The following is a 25505-nucleotide window of genomic DNA, read 5'->3' as shown; positions in this document are numbered from 1 at the left end:
TGCATCCAGCCTTCCCAGCTTCTGAAAGGGCTGGATGGGTTTGATAGCTTGTAACCTATAGCCTCTTTTCATGGCATTCAGGTCGGGAAAACTCAGTTTTATCTACAAAATAATCTTATGGGGAAAGTACTGTGTTTTCTGTGTTTTGTAGATAAGAAAGCCGAGACTTAACTTGCACAAAGACCAAAAAGCTAAGAAACAGAAACTATAACTTGTTTTAAAAAATCCAAAATAATGTAACATGTAGCACTTTATGTAAGATGACAAGGAATGTGGCATAAGAGTAAATTCAGCTTTTAAATCAATGAGTTTTTAATAATGCTTTTTAAGTTATCAACACATTACATTTTTACAAAGGAGATAAACATTTATTTAAAGACTTTAAGGATGAGATTTACTCAACTAATTCTCAAGGATTAACTTTTCACCATGGGTCCCCAAAAAAAGAGAAAAGCCAAATTAAGTATATATAAAGTTTAATTATTAAAGCTAAAATTCCATTATAAAATCATTTGGCGATCATTTGTGCTTATAAAAGTAATTTTGTAGTGAGTTTGAATAACTTTTCACAAAACAGTAATAATTTATAAAAAATAGCATATTTGCATTCATATAATTTATTACATCTCTATGGATTATGGATGTGGTAAAAAAAGATTTTTTTTCCAAACAAGAGAAACTTATATAATGATAATTATAGTACTTTCCCACCACTTCTAGTTCCACTCCTTAGAGGTAATGCAATTCACAATTATTTGTATGTCCTTCCAGAACATATATAATTGGTTACATATAAAATATACAAATATTTTTATGGTATATATGTCAGTTGTATTTTATTTTAAGTGATCATTGCTAGGGATTGCCTAACCATAGCAGCAAAGACAATCTCCGATCTTACAGAGGTTTGCCTTGTCTGCCTGGCTATATAGTTATGTAATAAACAGCTAATGCCTGACAGAAGCCATCGGTACCTTGTTTATTCAGTTTTATCTGATGGTTGATAGTTAAGAACATGTTGAGCTAGATTCTGTTCGTTTAGCTATAGTTCCTATGATGGGGAGTTGAAGATTGGTGACAGAATGGATAGTAAGATGATAAAATGGGGCTACTCTATTATGTAAATGCAGTTGTGATTTAATTTATTGTGGCTTTGAGTTGAGAATGCTGGTAAGATTCTATTAAGGAAGGAATTCCTGTGAGAATGTTATTTATTCTTTACTGCTCTGAAAATTTAGTATGAAGAGACTATTGCTACTACATTAGAAAATGATAAAATGCATTGAGGTAAATATAATTTTACTAATGATTTTTAAAAAATAAAGCACAATTCTTAATTGAATCTCAGACTATTTGGTTGTGAACTATTTTAAAGTGAACTCAGCCAAAGAGTTTCTGGGTAAAGTCAAAGAATTATATTGGTAAAGGGACTTTCACATTTAAAAAAAAAATGAACATTGGTTGAAAGCTTTTTTCGTGTTCAGGAAGAAGGATCAAAAGGAACTGGGGAAGGATTATGCTGCTGGTAGGCGTTGACGTGTAATGTACTATGTGTTCTTTTGATCTGATAGCTCATGATGGGTTTAGTTGGTTACCATGGTTTCGTTTCATTTCCTGCAAACCTTGTTGTGCTATTTGGAATAAGTGGAAAATAATGTTCTGCAGAATAATTTTTGAAAATGGTGTTCCGCTTCTTTTAAGATTATAAATCACTTTTTTGAACATTTTCTGGATATAAGAGTACATGACAACAATAGAATTTAGTAGTCCTGCAATATCAGAAAATCGCTATTGATAAAAAGGATAGCATAATTTACTTAAAAATGTAATACCATGTTATCAGTGCCATAAGCTTTTAAAAAATATTGGTTTAATTTAATTTACCCGAAAGACCTTCAGGTCAAGTATACTTTAATAAAACAAACTATAGAAGGTAATTGAGATGACACAATAGGGAGTGGGTAGTTTAATATACGGCATCCCTAACTTGAAAAAAATAGATGTTTCTGAAAATGGTCACAAATTGAGACATACTGTAAATGCACAAGAGTTCATAGCTGTTTAAAGAGATTAGTTTTTTCCTAACATACATACAATACAGAAAACATTAAAAATGTAGAAAAACAGAAAAGCAAAAAATCACTTTTAATCCTACCTAGAGATAAGTGCTATAAAAATTGTAGTGTATCAAATTTTAATACTTTCCTGGATTAAACAAACATGGTTCCATACCACGTACACTATTTTATGGTATACTTTTGCGATTAGCTATATATCATGAATATTTTCCATGTCAGTAAATATGTGAGAAATTTGCTATTTCAATTAGTTCTTCTTAAAGTCAAGTTTTGCCTCCCGTTTTTAAAAACTTTGTCATTTATTATATTTACTTCTTTAAATTTAGATCTATCATGAGCTTCTGTTTTTTATTTATACGTGCAATATGGAAACTATAACATGCAGAAATATAGGAAAAGAAAAATATTACCTATAGTCTCACTGGCCTCAAAATAAATAATATTCTGGTCATTTTTAAGAAGTATTTTGTTGTTGTTGCTCTGTTTTTAAAAAATTATAGTGATACACTTCTGGGTGCAGAGGATACAAGGATAAACAAGCCTTATGGAGTTTATCAGACAGTGAGAGGATTAGACTTTAATGAAATTGCCCCATATATATGAAGTTAAAACTAACGCAAGCTCTATGGAGGGGAAAAACAGAGGGAATCTATGACTGTATAAAGGACAATCTGATCTAATTCAAGAAATTTATTAAGATAGGTTTCTGTCAGATTTTGTCTTATTTAGAGGTAGGTCATTTATCTGTGGAAACACTAAAAGCTGGCTCTTCTTTCCTTCGCCTTCCCCCTGAACCTCCTTTTATTGACAGTCCTTAAAGAGAATAGATTGTGATCAATTCAGGGGAGCCTATTCTCTCTCTAGTTGGTCAGAGCTATCTTGTTTAGCAAGTTTTCAGTTCTGTTTGTGGTTTCTTTAATCAAGTTATGTGTGTGTTTCCAAAATAAAAGTACACACATATATCTGTAGTTCAGCTAGGCACCAGATAGGTTGATGAAACTAGTTCATTTATGTACTAGTGTGGAAGAGGAGGAATATTTTTGTTCTGTGGAGCTGAACTTTGAAGTGCTTTAATTTTTAAAATTATCCACTCAGTAGAACTAGCATATCTTGGAAATGTCTGAAAAAGTGCATTTATATACGTATATCTCATATACCACACACACGCAGACAGATTTCTTTCTCTGAAGATAATTTTGTCATGATCCTGTAGAAATAATCTTTTGTCATCTATGCTGTCAGCTGTTCAAGGATAGGCTTCTAGGCCTCTGCCCTGTGAAAAAATAGATGAATGAATGCGTTTTCTCTGAAATTATAATGTACAAAATAATAAACATGCAGTAAGTATACACAGTGATTAAGATATTGCTTATTTCAGAAAACAGTTATCTTTCCATTCTTTAAATTTCAGTGGATTTCAGAAACTGGAGCATCCATTTTGAATAAGAAAGAGCACAAGTTTCCAAATAATTATACAACTTCTTCTAGTCAGATTTTGGCAGAACACAGATTTCAGAATTTCAAAACACACCGATTTTAGATTTGCCAGAATATATCAGTAGAAGATGGGAAAAGAAACTCCTCTCTTCCTTACTTTTCTCCTCCCTCCCCTATTTTTCATCTTATTTATAAGCCATTTCACTAAAGCGTATAGATGATTTGAATGTTGATATGACATTTATAGTGTATATAAAATATAATTTATACCATTATAGGAAAGATGTACATTATAGACGGTTGGTGATACACATTAAAATTTAACTAGATGAGCCTGACATTTGAAAAACAAATATGATGAATTTTGAAGATGTGAACAAGAGAGGTTGTGGTTTTCTCTTTTAGAAACTTAATCTTTGTCATATTTGGATGCATATAGAAGTTAATGAGTTATGTAGCAGTATCCAGTTCTAGCTCGGGAATATAAACCAGGCTCTTTATAATGGGTTTTTTTCTTTTCAATTCTAGATTTGGCCTTTGTGACTTTTCATTTTTCGTTTGATATGAGTGAAAAATATTGAAACCAAAAATAGTTGAGGACTTTATAAATGTCATATAAGCATTCATAGATGTGGCTTTAGAGTCCAGTATAGGTGTTATTTTTAATTAATAGGTGAAGCCTTTCATTTTCCTCTTGCACCAGAAATGTTTAAGTGTCTAGATTCAATCACATGCCTGTCCTGTACTGGCTGAAAATATTAATAAATCTTCAACTCTTCTCTGTCAATAAAAATAAGCAATTTTTGTGAGTTCAGTTGAGGTGAAATGGAAAGCCATATATATAAATAGCCCATGGCAGCTACCATTCTCTTTCTGTTTCTGAGTTTGATTACTTTAGATACCTCATATAAGTGGAATTATGCAGTATTTTTTTTTTGTAATTGGTTGATATTTTCTTTGCCCATTTAGATTGCTCCCACATCTTGCCTATTGTGAATAATGCTTCAGTATACATGAATGTGCAAATATCTCTTTGAGGTCTGTTTTCAGTTCTTTTGTATGTATACCCTAAAGTGGGATTGCTGGGTCATATGGTAGTTCTATTTTTAATTTTTGAAGAATCTCCATACGGTTTTTCATAACGGCTGCACCATTTACAATCCCACCAATAGTGCACAAGGATTTCAATTTCTCTACATCCTTGCCAAGCCTTGTTATTTTGTTTGTGTTTTTTTAGTAGTGGCCATCAAGTTACTTTTTTAAATTGAGTTGTACAAGTTCTGCTTATATACTGCTGGATATTAACCCCTTGTCTGACATATGGATTGCAAATATTTTGTCCCATTCTATAGGTTATGTTTTCATTCTGTTGATTGTTTCCTGTGCAGAAATTTTTAAGTTTGATGTGGTCCCATTTGTCTATTTTTGTTTTTGTTACTTGTGCTTTTGGTATCATATTCAAATCATTGCCCATTCCACTGTCATGAAGATTTTTCCCTATGTTTTCTTATAGGAGTTTTATAATTTCAGGTCTTACATTTAGGTCTTTATTTGAGTTAACTTTTGTATATGATGTAAGACAAAGGTCTTTCATATTTTTGTGTGTAGATACCCAGTTTTCCCAGCACCATTTGTTGAAGAGACTGTTCTTTCTCCATTGTGTAGCCATGGAACACTTGTCAAAGGTCATTTAATCATACACATAAGGTCTTACTTCTGGGCTCTCCATTCAGTTCCATTTGTCTGGGTGTGTCTTTATATTTGGCTAAGTGCTTGTCAATTTATTGATATTTTCAAAACATTAACTCTTAATTGTGTTCAATTTTTTCTTGTTGTTTTTCTGTTCTCTACTTCATTTATTTCTGCTGTAAAATTTATTTTCTTCCTTCTGTTAACTTTGGTTTGTTTTTCTCTTTCTAGTTCCTTTGAGGTGTAAAGTTAAGTCATTGATTTGAGATCTTTTTTTTAATATCAGTCTTTATTGCTATAAACTTTCCTCTTAGTAATTCACGTTTTTATTTGTGTCAAGATATTTTCTAATTTCTCTTGTGATTTCTTCTTTGACTCATTGGTTATTCAAGAATATGTTGTTCAATTTCCTCATATTTGTGAATTTTCCAGTTTTCCTACTGCTGTTGACTTCTGGTTTTATTCCATTGTGATTGGAAAAGATACTTGGTCTGATTTCATCCTCTTAAATTTTTTTAAGACTTGTTTTGTAACCTAACATGTGATTATCCTGGAGAATGTTCTCTGTGTGCCTGAGAAGAGTGTGTATTTTGTTGCTGCTGGATGAGTGTTCTGTTTATGTCTGTTATATCTAATTGGTATACAGTGTTGTTTAATTCCTCTCTTTCCTTATTGATATGTCTAGTTGTTCTTTATTGAAAGTGGGGTATTGGAATCTTCTACTATTATTATGTTACTATTTCTCCCTTCAATCTTGTGAATGTTTGCTTTATATATTTGGGTGCTCTGATTTTAGGTACATATATATTTATGATTGTTATATCTCCCTGTGAATTGACTCTTATCATTATATAACATCTTTGTCTCTTGTGACAATTTTTGACTTAAAGTCTGTTTTGTCTAATATGAAAATGGCCACCCCTACTCTCTTTTGGTTACCATTTGCACAGGATGTTTTTTACATCCTTTCACTTTGAGCCTTTACATCTGAAGTGAGTCTCTTGTAGACAGCATGTAGTTAAATCTTTTTTTATGCATTCAGCTACTCATTGTCTTTTGTTTGAGGAGTTTAATACGTTTACATTTCAAGTAATTACTGATAGGGAAGGACTTGCTATTGCCATGTTGTTAATTGTTTTCTGTCTGTCATAGCTATTTTGTCCCTCTTTTCCTTGTTTGGTGCCTTCCCTGGTGTTTCATTGATTTGTTTGTGTAGACATGCTTTGATTCCTTTCTCATTTTCTTTTGTGTATCCTCTATTTGTATTTTCTTTGTGGTTACCATGAGGCTTACGTAAAACATCTTATAGTTATAACAATATAATTTAAGCTGATAAACCTTAACTTGTGGGGGGCTGGATGGCTCAGTTGCTTAGACTGGAAGCTGTTAACAGCAGGGTGCTGGTTCAATTCCACATCAGCCAATGAGCTGCACCCTCCACAGTTAAATTGAAGACAATGAGCTGCCACTGAGCTGCCAAAGAGGCGGCTGGATGGCTCAGTTGGTTAGAGTGCGAGCTCTTAACAACAAGGCTGCTGGTTCAATTCCCACATGGTGTGGTGGGCTGCGCCCCCCCGCAACTAGATTGAAAAGAGCGACTGGACTTGGAGATGAGTTGTGCCCTCCACAACTAGATTGGAGAACAACGATTTGCAGTTGATGGGTCCTGGATAAACAACACACGGTTCCTCAATATTCCCCAATTAAAAAAATTAAACAAAAAAAGAACTTAACTTGAATAGTATACAAAACTATTATATCTTGCCACCTCTACTTATGTTACTGATTTCACAAATTACATCTTTATGTAATGTGTATTCATTAAGATAGTGTTATAATTACTTTTTGCTTTTGTATTTTAAATTCTATACAAGAATTAGAAGTGTTTATGCACCTCTTTTACAGTATTACAGTATTCGGTATTTGTCTATAAAATTACATTTACCAGCAGAGCTGTATATATTTATATACGTTTATGTTGCTGTCTAAGGTCCTTTCGTTTCTACTTGCAGGTCTTCCTTTAGCGTTTCTTGTAAAGCAGATCTGGTGATGGTGAACTCCCTCAGTTTTTATTTATCTGAGATAATCTTTATTTCGCCTTCATTTTTGAAGGACATTTTTGCCAGCTATAATATTCTTGATTAATGGTATTTTTTCTGTCAGCAGTTTGAATACATCATCCCACTCCCTTCTGGTGTGTAAGATTTCTGCTGAGAAAGCCACTGATAATATTATGAGAGCTCTTGAGCATAAAGTCATTTTTCTCATGCTGCTTTCAAGATTCTTTCTTTTTATCTTTGACTTTTGACAGTATGATTAAGTGTCTCAGCATGGACCTGTTTCAGTTCATTGTGGTTGGACTTCTTTGAGTTTCTTGCATTTGTATGATCATTTCTTCCTCTGATTTGGGATGTTTCAGCCATCGTTTCTTTAGATAAGCTGTTTGTGCCTTCCTCTTCCCCTCTCCTTCTGAAACTCCCATAAGGCATATATTGATCTGGTTGATGATACACTGTTAAGTCCTTTAGGAGCTTCACTTTTCTTTATTTTTTCTTTTCCTTTTTTAATAATTTCTGTTTTAATAATTTCAAATGACTTGTCTTTAAATTTGCTGATTCTTCTGCTTGACCACATTTAATGTTGAATCTTTCTAATTATTGTATTATTTAGCTCCACAATTACTGTTTGGCTTTCTTTTTTATATTTCTCTCTCTTTGTTGATACTGTTATTTTGTTCATGTGTCATTTTCCTGATTTCATTTCATATAGTAATCTATCTGTGCTCTGTTTTAGATCATTGAGCCTCTTTAAGAAAATTATTTGGAATTTTTTGTCAGGTAATTAATACATCTCTGATTCTTTGGGTTTAGTTTCTGGAGATTTATTTTTGTTCCATTGATTGGCCATGTTTCCTTGATTCTTCATGTGATTTGTGTCTTTTCTTTTTTCCTTTTTGCTGAGTTTCATGTTATTTTTTAAAACAGCCACTTCTCTCCATCTTTATAGACTGATTTCATACAGAGGAAGACCTTCACTAATCAGCCCAGGGAGATATTTTGGGGACCTCTGACACTTTTGGAGGGGGTGGTGGAGAGTTATATGATTTCTCTGGGCTTGTGTGTGTGTGATTTCCCAATTAGATAGGTTAGTCAGTTGTAATTTCTTGTACTGTCTGGTGTCTGTGGTACTGCAGGTTCTCTGATCCTGGAGGAACAGGATTCACTCCTCTCCTTGTTCTCAGTAGCCCCCAGGCATCCAGTTTGCCAGCTCCCTGTAAGTTCCCCAAATCAGGCAACACAGATAACAATCCCCTGGGCAGCGCTCTGCAAAGCTGGACACATGCTTCTCCTTCCATTTTTCTCCCTCCCTCTTCAGAGAGAAGTAACACGTTGTGCCAAGCCATAACAGCCTCTTTCTGGGGCACTGCAGGAGTTCTCACGCTGCAGCAAGCTGCCCCCACTTTCCCTTGCTTTCAGCAACACCCCACTTCCCCATCCCGTGCCACTGAGCATCCAAACTATGCCAGTTCCATTAGCACTCTGAATCAGGCAAGACAATAACCAGTCCGTCAGGCAGCCCTCTGAAAAGCCAGAACATTAGACACATGTTCCACTGTTCTCTGCCGGCACCCCAACACCCAAAGAGAAGCCACAAGCCAAGCTGAGCGGTGCTGACATAGGGAAGGAGCGATCATGGATAAGATAAAACAGCTTTGCTCACCCATTTCAGTACAGTTCTTGGCTTTGACTTGCCTGGGTTACTGAAGTTTCTTAAATGGTTGCTGGAGTTCTCCTAAAAGGATTTTGGTCCATATATTGTTGTTATTTGGTGTGTTTTGGTGTTGGGGTGGGGAAGAGGGGCTGGGACTGCCTATTCCACCATCTTGCTCTTATATATTTTTTATGTGTGCACCTGTCCCTTATCAAACTAAATGTTTCTTCTGGTTTGTCCTCCCACCCACCCCTCCTTAAATTGTCCTGTCTTCCCTGAGTCCAGTAGGACAGATCTCTTATGAATATATCATGTTATCCACAGGCTAAAATCGCTGCCCTGTGGCTCTTGTCATTGTTCTGAGTCTCCTCCTGCTCCCCATCTGCTTGTTTCAGACAATTGTGTTAGCTTTTGGCTCTGTCTCTGCTTTCAGTTGTGGTCATTCTCCAAGTGACAGATTAATTCCTCCTGCTAGGTCTTTCAAAAATTTTCCTAAGGGTTGCAGAAGATGTTAACTGCCAGGTTTTTAGGCTCACTTAGAAATCTATTTATGACTTGGGTGTTTTTATTTTCAGGAATGGTACTCAATGTTCAAGATTATATTTGAGTCTCTACTGAATATATTTATGCCTGGTGTTGATCACATGGGTATTAACTTATTTTCTGAAAAGATCTTCACATGTTCCCTGAGTTCCCTAGGAACAAGGTACCACCTACAGGAGTAATCTATTTGTGTGTCTGTCTGTCTTTATAAATGAGTTGAGGTCCTCCAGGGCATTAACTAAGTCTTACCTTGGTTTCCTTGAACCTCATGCTTTGTGTATACTGGGTTTATTTAATAAAATTGCATTAGGTAATTGTCATATTTAGAATACTTCTTTGTGGCACAGTTCTTTTCATGAATAAGGAACTAAAGAAGGCCATTTTTCATTCTATTTATTGCTCTTATCTAGGATCTCTTAAGTGGACAGATATTCAGGATTCCTTTGCTCTGTTGCCCTAAATGATACACAACCGAATTACTGGGCTTTTGATGACCTTTTTGGCCCTGTGGTTTTAAATCAGTATATATGGTCAGTGGTTAAGAACATGGCTTTGCAGTCAGATAGTCCTGGATTCAAACTCTTGTTCCACCATTTTTTGTATGACTTTGGGCAAATTACTTATCTCTCTAAATCTCAGTTTCCCTATCTATAAAATGAGGGTACCATAATACCTTATAGGTGTTAGAAGGATTATTTGGGGTAATGCATGCTCAGTTCCTAGCACATAACACTCAAAAAATATTAAATATTATTATTAAAATGAACACATGCAGGCACATTGTGTATAACATTTTGAGCCTTTATTAGCCATTAAAAGTCAACAAGTGGCAGTCATGGCTTTGTTGATAATTATTTTTTTACCAACCAGCAGTTTGATTATAGCTGATACCTAACATCTTTATTAGAGACAAGACGCTATTTAAGAACAACTTCAGAAATAAAGTAGCAATTACAAATTTGGTTTATTGCTTTTCTGTAGCCTGAAATCCTGGTCTGGTTGTATTTAAAATCTGATGAGAACCGTATCCATCAGTTTAAAGTAAATTTTTGTGTTAAAAACAGACATCCAAACACAAAAGAATATATTCTGTATAATTCCATTTACATAAAATAGTAGAAAATTATAATGACAGAAAACAGGTAAGTGGTTGAATAGGACAAGGGACAGAAGGATAGGCTACAAAGTGTCATGAGGATACTTTGGGGGGTGTTGGAAATGTTCTGAATCTTGACTGTGATAGTATTTTTTGTCAAAACTCATTGAGTTGTGCACTTTCATGCAGTTTATTGTATATGTTATACATTAATAAACTGTTTTTTAAAGTGAGGCATTTTTATGATGCATTTTATATAATAATTTGCTTATTGTTAATGACCACTAGGTAATAAATTTAAAGGTATATACTTAACCAAATTTAGTCTTGCCTCTGCTCGTCTACAATAACATCCTACTTATCTGGAGGTCACAATGTTGGCCACCTCAGGTCCAAAATATGGCTGAGAGGCTGGAAATAAGTGGGAAATGCCCTTGAGTGGCTAAATAGCTACCAAGGAGCCCATGTGTTGATTGCAAAAAAATGCTCAGTAATCCCCATTATAATCTGTATAATACTAATAAATCCTTTTGTCTTTTTTCCAAGCTTAGAGCAGATTCAAAGTAGCAAATTAAAAGGTGAACACAGGTGATAATCTGCAAAGTGGATTTTAAAAAACTAGATTCAAGAACTTTAAGTTCAGTAATTAAGGGCAGTGTAAATAAGTGAAAGGCAACTCAATACACTATAATAGCTTCTGGGATATTTCTGTATTCAGACACTAAAATTTTAGTAGTGGTGTATTCATGATAATGAACCTGAGTCTTCAGGTTGAAATTATAGTTTGTATATGGTTGTTAGAATTGTATACTTTATAAAGAAATGATTGAATAAAAGCATTTTGTTGTTTAAAGGAATTAAATAGTAGGAATCTGGAAAGCATGTATATGAAATGTGGGTTTGTGTTTGTAGTACACAAACGCATATTTATATACATGTATAGAACTCTACAAGGATTCACATATATAGTGCCATGCTTTTGTAGATTTTATTGTGGATTTTTTATCTTGAATTAGTAGATTCATGAAAACAAGATTTTCGTTAAGCTTTTAGTGGGACTGATCACCAAGTCTTGAAGAAACCACATCCATTATTAATTAGACAAATATATTGATCGTCTCTGGATTTACCCTGGTTTTTAAAAGATTATAATGTGTGTACAATACTTTAAATAATCATATATATTTATTTATTGACTGGACATAATACTTAATATTGCTTATCTGATTTAATGAAAACAGAAGGTAGCAGAAGTTATAATTGGTTCACTATACTAGAAAAGTGGATTTTCATTTATTTACTCCCAATTATCAATATGAGAAGCAGTTTCATGTTATAGAGATCATCACACAAAGAACATTACAGCTCTGTAAATGACAAATACTGTATCATGATAATCATCACTTCTTTTTTAATTATACCTAACAAAACTCTAGTAATCTGCTTATTTTGGGCAGTTCCATGTTACTCACATGTATTTTTTAGAATACTTTTTATTGTTACATTTAGCTGGCTAACTTTGGAAAAAGTTTTAGTGAAGTCTTTATTATTCTATTCAACAGCCATTTACTTAGAGCCTAATATGTGCCAAGCACTGTGCCAGTCTCTGGTGCTTTTAAAAGTGAAACTAATAACTGATTCTTAAAGGCTCAGGGCTCACTAAAGTGTTTGGACTTTTTCTTATAGGCAATTATGAACCATTAACAATTTTCAAGAGGGAAGATGATGTTATAGGCTCTCTTTTGGAATAAACTTCAGTGGCATAATGGGTGGAGTTTGCATAGATTCAGAAAGATTAATCAGTAAATAAAAGTTTAAATGTAGAGGGAGATTGTAAAATCTCAGATAGTCATGAAAGTTTTGGCAGGGTTGACTGGGTGATGGTTCTATTAAGGGATATTGGAGAAAGAATGGTTAAGAGAAAGAGAAGGGAAAGATGAGAGGAGAGTATTGATAAGTTTGGTTGGGGACCTGTTGATTTGGCAGTGCCTTGAGATGCCTGGGAGAACAGTATACGTGAACTCACATTGGCTGGGACATCTTACAGGGAGAGACTATAGAGCAGTCCTTACCAGTTGAGAAAAAGAACAACTTTCAACAGTGGATTGGGGTTTTTAATTTTACTTTGTTCTGTTTGGGGGTTTTGGTTTGTTTTTATTAACCTGCCTATTTTGCTGTTTACGAACTTGAACCTCTCAGTTGCTGCATCTATAACATTAGGGGATCGGATTAGACTGGTGTTTCTCAAGCTTGAAACTGCCCAGGAATCACCTTGGGATCATGTTAACCATACAGATTCTGAACCTGAAGGTCTGGGGTGGGACCTGGAGGCCTGGATTTCCAATACCCATTGCCAAATTTATATTATTTTTTAAAAAAACAAATTTATGTTCTTAAGTTCTGTAGTATAAAATACTTATACAGATTCTGTTTCTGATTGCTTTTACTTCCAGACTAAAGTCTTTGACTGTCATTTGGATGCTATATTCTTTGCTTTAAAAAAAATAATAAATGTATTATAAAGCATACAGAAAAATACATAAAACTTACATGCAAGTTTTAAAAATGAATTACATTTAAATACATGTAAACCTATCTAATCCCTACTACATCAAGATATATTATTGGTAGTCTAGAAATTCTCCGTGTTTCCTTTTCTTATCATTATCTCTACCTTCTACATTGTAGTTAACCACGAGACTCGCTTTAGAGTTATCAATATGCTTTTCTTCATAGTCTTACCATCCATACATACATTCCTATATAATGCAGTTGGATTTTTCCGGCCTTTGGACTTTATAAAATCAAACTACACTGTATGTATTCTTCTGTGGCTTACTCTTTGTTACCAACATTTAAAAAATTCATCTATGTTGTTAAATGTATCTGTTTTTTTTTGCTGCACAGTATTTTATTATATTAGCCAGGGATCTCCAGAGAAAAAGAACCAATAGTGTGTGTGTGTGTGTGTGTGTGTGTGTGTGTGTGTGTGTCCGTCCGTGTCCTAGGGCACATAATCATTCATACTGTCTGGGATATTACCCAGGATTTCTGGGTCATAGGGTGTGGTTTATTCAACTTTACTCGATAATATAAAACCTTTTTGTTAAAGAATATAAGAGGTATTGGTTATATTAGCTATTCTATATGCTCGATGGTACTTGGTATTGTCAGACTTGTTAAATCTTGCCATTCTAAGGATTTAATTTGCATTTACTGGACTATTCTTTGAGCACCTTTTCATGTTTACCCTCTTGGGGTGAGTCTATTTTTGTTTATTGTGTAAACTTGTCTTCTTGAATTATCTCTTTGATTTCTTGCCCTTCTACTTTCTCTGTTCTCTCTTTCCAGAACTCCTATTATTTAGATGTTGGACTTCCTGGATTGATTTTCCCTCTTATTTTTTTTCTCTTATTTTTCATTTTATGGTCTTTTTTCTCTTCTTGAATATTTTCTTAACTTTGTCTTTCATTTCTTCTTTTAAGATTTTCATTTATGCTACATTTCCTTTTTTCTGCTTTTAAAAAATATATTCTATACTTGTGTCTTTTACAATATCTGAATGTTTCTTGCTAAATCCTATTTAAGAATAGAAATAGGAAATAATTCTACTTTTGTTCTGGTGAGCATATTGATAATTTAAAAAAATTTTTTTCATCTCCTTACATGATTTGTTTCCTTTAGCTTGCTTTGATTCTATTTGTTTATCTGTCTTTGTCCTTTATGAGGGGAATTTTCCTTAGAGGTCAACTGGTCCTTAGCTAATTGCTCATATTGAAATTCTTTTGGCACTAACAAGCTGACTAGTAGTTCTGAAAACTTGAAAGAAGTCTGTCAATTATAGGATGAGTTCTCTATTCTTAAGTCTTTTCGGTTAGGCTGATCAGATTTCCCAGAAAATAATCTTCTGCTCCTATCAGGAAAGGTACAAGCCTTCTGAGAACCTGATGGTGAAGAAAGGTGGGGAGGTCTCAAGCTTCAGCAGTTAAAACTTCCACTTGGTTTTCAGGAATGTACCTCTGCCTCAACTCTGTCTGGTGTTCCTCAGCTCAAAATCTCCTTGTTTTATTCTATCCAGAAAACAAGTTTTCCACCAGAGTGGGGAAGGGGTGGCAATGGGTCAAGATTGGGGAGGGTGCAAGGGGGGCGGGGGGCAGATAGCCAGCTGCTTCTTAAAAAGACCTTCAGCTGATCCTTCCATATCAGCTTCTCCTTGCAGGGCTGCCTGAGGCCACTTTTGGAGGTTTAGTTAGGCACACTGGTTTGCTTCTTTCTTGAAGATGATTTATTCTGCCAAGGGAGTATCATCATGAGTTCATGTTTTAATAATTTTGCCCATTTTACCATCAAAAATTATATATAGCAAGATAGACGAAAGTACTGTCCTAACAACAGTTTTAATTCTAGAAAGTATTTTAAAATTGTATATTGCTGTGTTCTTTCTTCCTTAGCCTTTCTTAGTTAATCCATCTAAATTCATTTTTTAGTATTTAAGTGAATGCCTCATCAAATTCTTGTCTCGGTTTAAACCTTTCTTCCAAGGGTATGTTTGTGATTAAATGAATTTATGAGATATTTGTATTTCACCATTAGATTAGCTTCTTTGACTTTGATAAACCATACACAAGTGTATATTTATTATAAATAAAATTGTTTTACATGTTGGTTTTTGGAAATAGTTCTAACATTTGATTGTTAATTTAGACAAGTGTGTTGTATATGTTTTGTTTTCTATTTGTTAACAAAAAACATCTGTTAGCTTGGAGCTTTCCTTTGAAGAGATACTTCCAAATACTTTGGCCCAAGTCAGAACTAATTCTTGGTTTTAGAAAAAGTAAAGTAAAAATCCCAAAGGCTATTCTTTATACATATTTTCATCACTTTGTACCCCTGGACTGGATTTTTTATGAATATAATTTACTCGCTAAAAAATAGAATAGATGGCATTAAGGGTTTTCTTCACTTTTTAAAGCTAGCTGCTAGAATTATGTATTTTGAAAGTCAGTTTGAATGCAACTGGGCACAGCATTAAACAGTTTTTTAAAGCATGAAAACCAAAACCTAGAATCACTGGAGAAAAAGACATTTTTTTTTTCTAGAAAGTGGTAATTATGTACAACAGTAGCAGTTCAAAGCAGATTATCCCCATCTTTCTTTTCTGTTTGTTAGCTACAGTACCATTTTGGCGAAAATGAATTTTCGTCTGGTTGAACTCTATCTAGGTGAGAGTTGGGCCTGTACGGTTTCAAAAGTGTTCAACAAAGAATGGACAGCTATTAAAAAGCAAGGGCAGAAGTAGATCATAAATATAAGAAAAGATAAAAAGAAAATTTTCCTATAAAAGTGGGGAGAAAAGCGTTGAGCTTTAACAGTTTTTGCAAATCAGTGCTCCAGAGCCTCGAGGTTCGCAGTTGTCAGTAGATCTAGTTAACATCCTGCTGTCAATATGAGGATATTTACTGACCTTTCTCATTTGAATTCAGAGACGTAACTCCCAGTGCACAGTGGAAAGGCCCTTCTTGCTTCTCTCCTCTTTGCACTCTTGTAGTCCCACTCTGTTTAACCAAGAAGTACACACTTATTCAGGAGAAATAATTGTAATAAAATAAATTAAAATAAAATAAATTCATCCAGAAGAAAAATTCACAAAATATTCCTCCTTGCCTTTTTTTGACTGTAAAATCAACCAATGCAGAGATGCTCCTGTACAACCATTGTTACCAGTTATTTATTCAACCCCCTTCAATGCATATTTATTGAGTATCTTTTCTGTTTATTGTTTGGTAACTCATTCTGCCATTCCCTGTGGAGGCATAAGCTAACAGAAAAGGAGAAGGGGAACTGCCATTCGTTGAACCTACTATATACTTAGTTTTGACTTCAGTATTGTTATGTAATTCTCACAACCATGTGGGGTAGGGTGATGTTATTCCTATTTTCTCGATGCAGGATCTGAAGAATGATTGTCCTAAAATCACCCAGCTAAGAAGTGGCAGATCCAGGGTTTAAAGTTAATCTGATGCCCAAGCCCAAGGTTTTCTATTAAACACATAGGACCCAGGACTTGCCTGCCTCTGGCCAAACCCTGTTTCAAGACTGCAAGGTGCTTTTGTATTTGGACATAAGTGGTAGCTCTGAGAGTTTATGTAAGCTTAAGTACATATACTCTAAGATGTTATTATACAGTGAGTTTCTGGGTTTACATAGGATGAGTGAGATATTGGATTCACTTGGTTTTATGAATTACTGTATTATAGAAATGTAACTTTATATATAAGAACAAGATTATACACATTTTTATAATCATTTTTAAGAAATCTAAGATGAAATTTTTAAAATTCAACACTTCATCTTGACTTTGTATTGACTTGTTTTTATATTTGTCTATTTCCTGTTGAGGTTACCAAGGAAACAGGAACTTTTATTATGAACTACCTTATATTTAACATAGTTCCTGGGTGTCTTGTGAAATGTTTGCTGAATAAATGACAATCTATGAGGAAGGATTCTTTGCCCTTAGATTTGGCATCTCCCTTTTATGGTTCTTTTTTTGTAAAATAGACACATCCATTCACCACCTCACTTAAATTTTCTTTCAGATCAAGGAAGGGGCAAACTCTCTCTATCCTTCTGTTATGATGCTGTTCTTTATGTATCTTCCAAAGTAAAAGAGAGGGCAGTGCATAGTAGGCAAAGATACAGCTTCTTCAGTAAAAGTAATGCAATTTTTCTTAAAAAAATCATAATTCCTAAACGGAAATTTATATTCTTGTCTTTTCAGGTTCAGTTTTAACCTATCTATGTTATGAGTTTTATTTAGTTATCTGATCAGCTTTCTTAAAACTGGAAGTTGGATTGGTCTGGAAGTCTAGAGTTGAAGTGTGCGCTCAGGAGGAATTGTAAATCGTTCACAGGGTTTCTTGAATTCACTGTGAGGAAGAATAAAGGACAAACTTAATTAGTCCTTTTCACCCAAAAACCTAGAGGTAGCCAGGAAATCCTCTCCTGGGATGGATTAGAAACAATCCCATTGTAAATTGCCAGGAAGTATAACCCTAGACTTCTACTCTTTCAATCTGACCATCCCAACCCAGGTGAGGCCAGTTCATCCATCTTTCCTTCCACCCTGTGCTCCTGTACTGCTCGGATTTTAGAAGACAATTGAGTGACAAATGCCTGCCACCATTGCTTGGATAGTGTTCATTTGAAGTTCCATACCCATTGTAGAAATGCCTCCTCTAAAATCATAAGCCGCTACAGGAGTAAAATGCTCTAATCCCTCATTGAAACGCCTCTGAAAGCAACTGGTATATGAAGGGACTTAATGTTAAACAATGCTATGAGTGTTAATTGTTGTAAGAACCTTATAAAAATTATAAAGTGGCTTTCCATGCTTACTTCTCAATAGTAGATAATGTACATTAGCAAAGAGGAAATAATAAGGGAGTATGTTAAACCGAAAAACGCTTTTTATGTTTAACTTTGGTGTAGAAATTTTACCTTCCAATTTTTTAGACTTACATTATAATGAAAATTTACTTGAGGGAAATATGTCTTTAACATTAGAGGAAGAGGAAGAATGGGAAAGTGGAATTATATGGATCATTCACGTTCACTTAAGTATAAATCAAATTTAATTGCTTTTAAAGAACCAAAAGATGAATAGATTTTATTTTAGAGAAAGGACCAATATGGATAGAGTGTTGGGTTCCAGAGTAAGTAATTATTAAAGTCTAATTTGAAGTACAGAAACAGGTACTTCAGGCATTATTAAAATGTGTTTCTTTTTTCAAGGATACATTAAAAGTAAAATCTTAAGGAGTGTCTAACTCCTGTCCTTCTGGAATAAAACCTGTACCGGAATAGAATAATATTTTGCATAAGTTTGCAGTTCTATTTAAACACTTTGTTTTAGTATTAAATGGGGTGTTATTTTAGTATTTTAGTTCACCTCTGTTTTTGTATTATTAACAATGAAATTAAATATATCCTTTCTGATTTGTTTAGTTCTTAATCAGACTCACTCAGGGCTACCTTTGCGAGACCACGAGGCTGGTCCCTGGTGCCTTTTGACATCAGCTTTCATTAACAGTCAGTGCCCGTTCTTGCCTTTGTTTTCTTGCAAGGACACAGATGCTAGGCCTGCCAACTTGGATCCATTTCTGAGGTTTGCTACAGGAAGCAAAATACTGAAATTATCGTAAAACTAAACCATTCTTCCCCAGATGTTACAGTATGTCACCAAAATATAACTCAAAAGGGAGAACAGAATTTCTAGAGACCAGTAGTTTATGACTTATATGCCATATATATATGCAAACATTTCTTGTCCACACTCAACAAGCAGACACAGAAGAAGGGCAATGTAAAAGGGAAGAGCAGTCATTGACCCGAGTCTAGGACTAGCAAAAGTATGTTTCTGTTACCATCCTGCCCTACTGTATGACTCAGGTTCTGGAATCAGCTCTACTTTAAATGATTGCTGGTGTTACACTCACGTGAGCCCTAAATTGAGCTTTCCCATTAAAAGACGTGAGTGCTGGGATCTAAAGTACATTGGATATTTTTATTGATGAACTTGAAGAGACCATGTTAATGTAGAAAATTCATATATCATGGAGTTAACTGATTGAGTATAGAATGTGTTGTAATAGGATATGAAGTTTATTTTCCCCTGTTTTTTCATAATGAAGTGGCTTAAAAAGATAAATAACAACAAATTTTTCCTTCCAGAGTAGTCATGTTTTTGGCTAGTCATCCCAAGTTGTTGCAAGTTCACTCTTTGTGTTCAAAAGTTTAATTTTCTATATTCTGAATGATTCAGAGATTAGCCACAATTTATTTAACAAAGAAGACACACAAAGCTATAGTTTTTGTTTTTTTTTGTTTTTCCAGAAAGAATTCACTTGCTTACTTTTCTTAAAAACATCTTTCCCATTTCATTGAGGCAGATTTGGAAGTCAAACCAGAAACTTCAGGCTCTACTACGATGGAAAGCACTTTGTTGGGGAGAAGCGCTTTGAGTCCATCCACGATCTGGTGACTGATGGATTGATTACTCTCTATATTGAAACCAAGGCAGCAGAATACATTGCCAAGATGACGATAAACCCAATTTATGAGCACATAGGATACACAACCTTAAACAGAGAGCCAGCATACCAAAAACATATGCCAGTCCTGAAAGAGACACTTGATGAGAAAGATTCTACAGGCCAGGATGGGGTATCAGAGAAAAGGGTAAGCTACTATGAAACCACACTTTATCTTCTTCTGTTTGGGGTCCTTATAAAAAAAGTCATTATTACCAGAAGAGATTGACTTCTCCACAGTGCTTTGAAAGGACATGTTTTCCTTAACATCTAGTTTCTGTGGTTCTAAGCTTTGCATATATCTAATTCTTGTTTAGTTAAAATGTCAGGTATATCTTTTGTACTCCTGATTATTTCCTATTTTATCAGTTTAGCAGTTTTTTAAAAAATATGTTGGGAAAATTCCCTAGTAAAAAAGTGCAGTGGTTTGGTTCAGAAGCATTAACTTATGGTCAAGAAAAGATAGCTGTATTACATAAGACTGAGGAGTCGCATGATCTATCAAAATTACTTTTTTGTTTCCCTTAAAAGATAATGCCCCTTATGAATAGTTCTGTTCTTTAGCAAAATGATATATATCCATATTTTTAAATATACATGATTAAATTCGGTCTATCAATTACTATTATACTATTTTGAGAATCAGTCTTGAGTAACAGGAGGATTTATCTCTTTATGAACTCTTAGGAAGTAATTGAATCAGGAAGATTTACTTTTATTACAAAAGACAATTTAAGTTTTCGTTTGTCATATTTTAATTGTAATATATTTAAGGTTAACATCAGAAATTTTAACTCCTTGGTATTGAGATGATTTTACTTTGAAAATTGTCCCGTCTCCCCTTCATCACCACCTCCCCCTTCAAAAAAAAGAGTGAGTTTCTTGATGTTTTATATTGAGTGAGACTTAGTTGGGGGAGGGTATTACAGGTGTGTTAATTTATTTTTATATTTTTGAGAATCTTGAGTTGCTATATTAAAGAAATGCAGTATTGTACAGTGGTTTGAGCTGGATTCTGTCACCAAATGGATTTGTGTGCAAATTTTTCTGTTTTACCAATCGAGTGAACTTTAGCAAGCTACTTAATTTCTCTGTGCTTTGATATTCTTGTATGTAAAATTGTAATAATAGTCAAGTTGTTGTGAGAGTTGATTGAATGAGATACTAAGTATAAAACACCTACACAGTGCTTGGCACATAGTAAAGCACTCAATATGAGTTTGGTGATAATGTTATCATCATAACAGCCATATTACCTCAAGGCAGCATCCTAAAATACTTCCTGTTATCTTGGAGTATTTGGGTACAGAATGGAAATTTTAAAATGTTTATTGTTCAGTCCAAATTTTAGTTTCTGGCAGGTATTACTTAGAGTAGCATTTTGTGGCTACAGAAAAACCAACATCTTAAATTATAGACTGTAGAAAATTTGTAAAAAATGGTTTTTTATATACTCATGTTTGTTAGGAACCACAAATCTTTTTTGGAAGTAACCAGAATTTAGAGTCCTAAATGCATGCTGTAGTTAATCTCCTTTTCACTCTCTAGTTCCCATTTTCTTACGTTGGGTTATTTTCCATTTGTGGCATTTTCCAATAATGCTTGTATTTAAATATCTAATACTGATATTACACTTTATGCAGATGTGCTTGAATATTCTAAGTCAACATTTGTGAAATATTTTTTAAATGTATATGTGTGAGTCTTTCAAAGTTGCGTTTTTTAAAATATATATGTGTGAGTCTTTCAAAGTTGCATTTTTTAAAATATGTATGTGTGAGTCTTTCGAAGTTGATCAGCCTGATGATAACCTATGTGAGTGAATGTGTTCTCTGTATACTTTTCATCATCAAAAAATTTGAGCTAATGGCGCTTAGCTATTTAACACTGGGCTAGTCATTTAACTTCCCAGGACCTTGGTGGTCCATCCTACAAAGTAAAAATATTATTCACAGAGGCAAGAGTCTGAGGTACATAATACCTAGAGGACCCTTTTAGCTCTAGTGTCCATGAGTCCCTATGAATTCTGTCAACATTACATGTCACATTACCTGGATTCTGTTGTGCTGATGGCCAGTGATAGCTATATAGAGTGAAATAGCTGTCGCTGGGAAATCTTTCTGCAGCAGTACATAACTAGGAATCATTTTAAAAAATCACTCTGCTTTAAACTGCATGCATCTTAAATCTAGTTGGCTTAAAATCCACTTACTCAAAAATAGATTTATTTTATTTACAGGTGTCATCCAACAGGACAGGGATGATGACCTGTTCAACAGCTTGAAACATTGATTCCCTGTCACAGTGGATGACATTTGTAAGTAAAGACAATCATATTTAACTAATTTAAAATACCTATTGACACAAGTATAGTTTAATAAGTATTTTACTGGGTCCTAAATAGATAAAGTCTCTCTTGTCCATGACTCCTTTTCCTCAGAGGCAAAAGTGTTGACTATGCAGGAGTTAGTATGCTGTTGTAGAAAAGATACCAGTGTTGGAAATAAGAGCTCGGTTCTAGCTGTACAGGTATTGATTTTATGTGTCACTTTGGGCACACTGCTTCATTTCTCTGAGACTGTATTTTCCCACCTTTAATAGAAGAGCTTTGTCCAAGACGTGGTTTTATAGTCTGTGCTACTTTAAGGAGTATAGGTATTGTAGGAAAGAGACAGCACAGTACTAGAAAGCACTGAAGTAGGGTCTTAAAAGGAGAGATCTGTTTTCAGCTTATCCAACAACTATCTCAAGGTATGACCTTGACATAATCCCTTAGCCTATGTGGACTTCAGTTTCTTCATATGTAAGACCAGGAGATACCTATAAAACATTAATTTTTTAGGATGTTAATAAATACATAACTGAAAACAGGATTCTGTTTTCAAATAGGTTCGATAAAATTAGGTTTCTTAAAGAACTTAACTATTTCTTTTCTGTAGGCTTCTCAGCTTCATTAATGACTGCATGTGTATTATGACTTTCAAAAGTGCTCCCAAACGTATGTGCATCAGCCCGCCACTATTCGGGAAATTTCAGGAAAATAATGTTTCATGAAACCCACTTTGGAGAATTTTGAACCAGATGATCTCTTAAGGTCTTTTCTTGTTCTAAAACGGAAGGATGAGAATTCCATGTTTTTTAGTCCTTAAGGTCTAAGTTGAGCATCTGAGCTTTTATAGAAGGTTGGCAAGATGGTTTTTTTTGCCACAGGAAAGGAATCCTGAAGATTCTTAGCTGTTCCTAGGAAATCTGGTGGCCTGTTGTGAGGGGGGAAATTTTTTTTTTCCAAGTGATATTTGTCATTTTTCTTATTAGCTATTAGGTTAGTGCAAAAGTAATTGTGGTTTTTGCAATTTTTAACCTTTTAAACCATAATTAATTTTGCACCAACCTAATATTTAAGTTGCTACCTCAGCTTGAAATATCAATTAGAAACATTTAAAGAAGTTGAGATATTTAATCATAAAATTGTAGCATGTTGAAAAGCCAGACTTTCTTCTCTTTTAAAATAGCCTAGATTTAGTAGTCCAGACTGGCCAAGAGCCCAACTATTATTAGTTACTTTTTAAAAATTTATCTTGGAACTGTATTTGAATAGTTTCTTCTTTCAAGTAGTGAATATGTTTGTTTCAACAGATACTGGACCAATGGCTGAATACAATAATTTTTATGATAATTTTACACTTATTAATAATGTAATTTTAAATCCTCCAAAACCATGCTTTAGAAAATGTCTTGTATAGCTGCTAATAATATAAACTGTCAAATAAAATATATAATTTGCATTTCAGAAATTATACTATGAGTCAGGTCTCTGAATCTAGCCAGAGCTCTTTACTTTTGGATTTGTCTCAGCTCCAAACATGTCTCCCATGTAAGGATGACCTCTTTGGCAAAAGAGTGTGCAAAACCAATTTGGTGATTTTATGGAACTTCACCAAGCTAAATTACCTCTGTGTGTCTCTGTGTATGTATATACATATTTTTCCCCTGTAAGTTTAGAATGAATGCAATAATTGGCATATTGTCATATTAATTTATTCTTAAGGAATTTATTTTACATTTAAATTCCATATTTTTAAAGACGTCTTTGGGGATCACCAGACTACATACATATTGAAAAGCCTTGTGATATTTAAAGTTGAAATGGAATTCGGGCCCTGCCCAAAACTGCCCTTACTACTGGATACCTCCATAAATGACAGGAATCTTTGTCTCCTGAAATAGTAAAAGGAGCACAGGTAGTCTGGTCTGCTAATTAATTGTCTTAGTCTCTCTCAAAGCAACTCTTCTAAATGTTTTTACTTTGCTTCAAAAAAATGTATCCCATTATCTGCATCCATTTAATCTCATGTAGAAGTCAGCAGGAAGTCCATATTTAAACTTCATCTTACAAAAGTAGCAATACCAGAGGAGTGGATGGCATAAAGCAATCTGCAGAAGACTGATTCACTTCTTGATTTTGTGCTTTCTCATTCTTTGGGCCCTATCTTTTTTTTCTCCTTCGTGTTCCTCCCCAAACTGTCCTCTTCTGTTCTTCTTCCTAGCCCTGCCTTTTCCACATCCATCTCTCTGTCCTCTCGTCCAATTTACATGCTCAGATTTCCACTGTGCCTCGTTCAAGGTTAAGACCAGTTGTCAGGATGAACAGGCTTTTAGAGAACTGCCAGATGTGCCCAAGTTCACTTACTTCCATTGAAAAGCCAATTTAGTAATTTATGAGGAAGACTACAGCTTCTATACAGAACTTCCAGTAGTGGGTTTGTCCTCCTCTGTAAACATCCTTCTTAAGAAATCAAGTAGAATTTTTTTTGAAAGCCTACGTGGTTGGTATATAAGTACATATTAGTCTTTGTGGTCTTGAGCAAGTCTTGAACCTCCCTGGGGCTCCAGTTTGCCCCCGTCTCCAAAATGAGAACTATGGATGCCATTGCACTGGTGGTTATGAGTATTAAATAAATTGTGTAATGTGGACTCCTTGTAAATGTGGTGGTACAGAACCCATTATTTTACTTTGGGATCAGAGTGCTCCCCAACCTGGCACCCATTCTTGGATACTGTCCTACCGAGTACTGTTCTCCCAGCCTTTACTAGAAACAGCATGTTCCAGTTTCTCTTCAGGATCCCTCCTTTCAGTGCTTGAACTGCTCTCTGAGTTCACAAAATAAAATGCGAAGGCTAATAATTGCTCCGTCCAGAAAGTACTTTCTCTTTTAATACTCTGGTACCTCTAATTGTGTCCAGTCAGGAAGCGCTTGTCTTTGCCAAATAATGTATTAATGACTTTTAAGGCTAAAATATGTTTCTTTGCTGTGGAATTTGCGTTTCAGTATTGACCAATATTTTAACTCTACTTTTCTTGAAAGTAAGACAGGTAGGGCCCTCTGCTTCTCCGCCTGTCAGTGAACTTCTATTGAACTTGCACTCCTTATTGAGACTGTTAGGACCTCTCAAATTTCCCCTGACTTCTAAGTCTGCCTGTTCTCTTTACCCCAGCTGGGTAAACCCTCTTCTTTCTTTGCCTTAATATCTTCACACTATTTTCTAAATAATCTTTCATGATCTAGCTATATAAATGCGTTCTTGTTACTCAAAACTTATATTGGAACATAAAGAAGTTAAATCACTGCGGAAATATCATCCTCATTTCTTCTTCAGTCTCCATGAACTAACTCATCTCCAATCAAAATTAATTGCATTTAATTAAGCACTTGTTGTATGTCTCCTGTTTGTAATGGAACAGGGTAAGCCCTGAAAGGAGTAAAAGATGTACAAATTAAAGGGCCTTCCTCGAAGAACTTACAATTTGAAGTTTTCATTATTTGTATCTTATTTAATTAATACTTAGGCATTTTTGGA

General features: G+C 34.5%; 1 protein-coding gene across 4 annotated transcripts in view; it reads left to right on the top strand.

Annotated features, from left to right (window-relative positions):
* The window catches only part of CHN1 (chimerin 1), a 171924-nt gene that overhangs the window by 77280 nt on the left and 69139 nt on the right, over positions 1 to 25505 (top strand). The window contains exon 7 of one of the 4 annotated variants that reach the window (XM_081052386.1): positions 19506 to 19794. The exons of 2 other annotated variants lie outside the window; for them this stretch is intronic. In XM_081052386.1, coding sequence (XP_080908512.1) covers positions 19506 to 19794 — 289 coding nt within the window. Of the gene's footprint in view, positions 1 to 19505; positions 19795 to 21884; positions 21964 to 25505 lie in introns of those variants that run through there. One more of the 4 variants, XM_081052387.1, reaches the window with a different exon arrangement.

This window comes from Rhinolophus hipposideros (genome assembly GCF_964194185.1).
Source record: "Rhinolophus hipposideros genome assembly, chromosome: 6".
In the NCBI taxonomy this organism is placed as follows: Eukaryota; Metazoa; Chordata; class Mammalia; order Chiroptera; family Rhinolophidae; genus Rhinolophus; species Rhinolophus hipposideros.
Note: the sequence above shows the minus strand (reverse complement) of the source record. Positions and strands in the feature narration are given on the sequence as shown.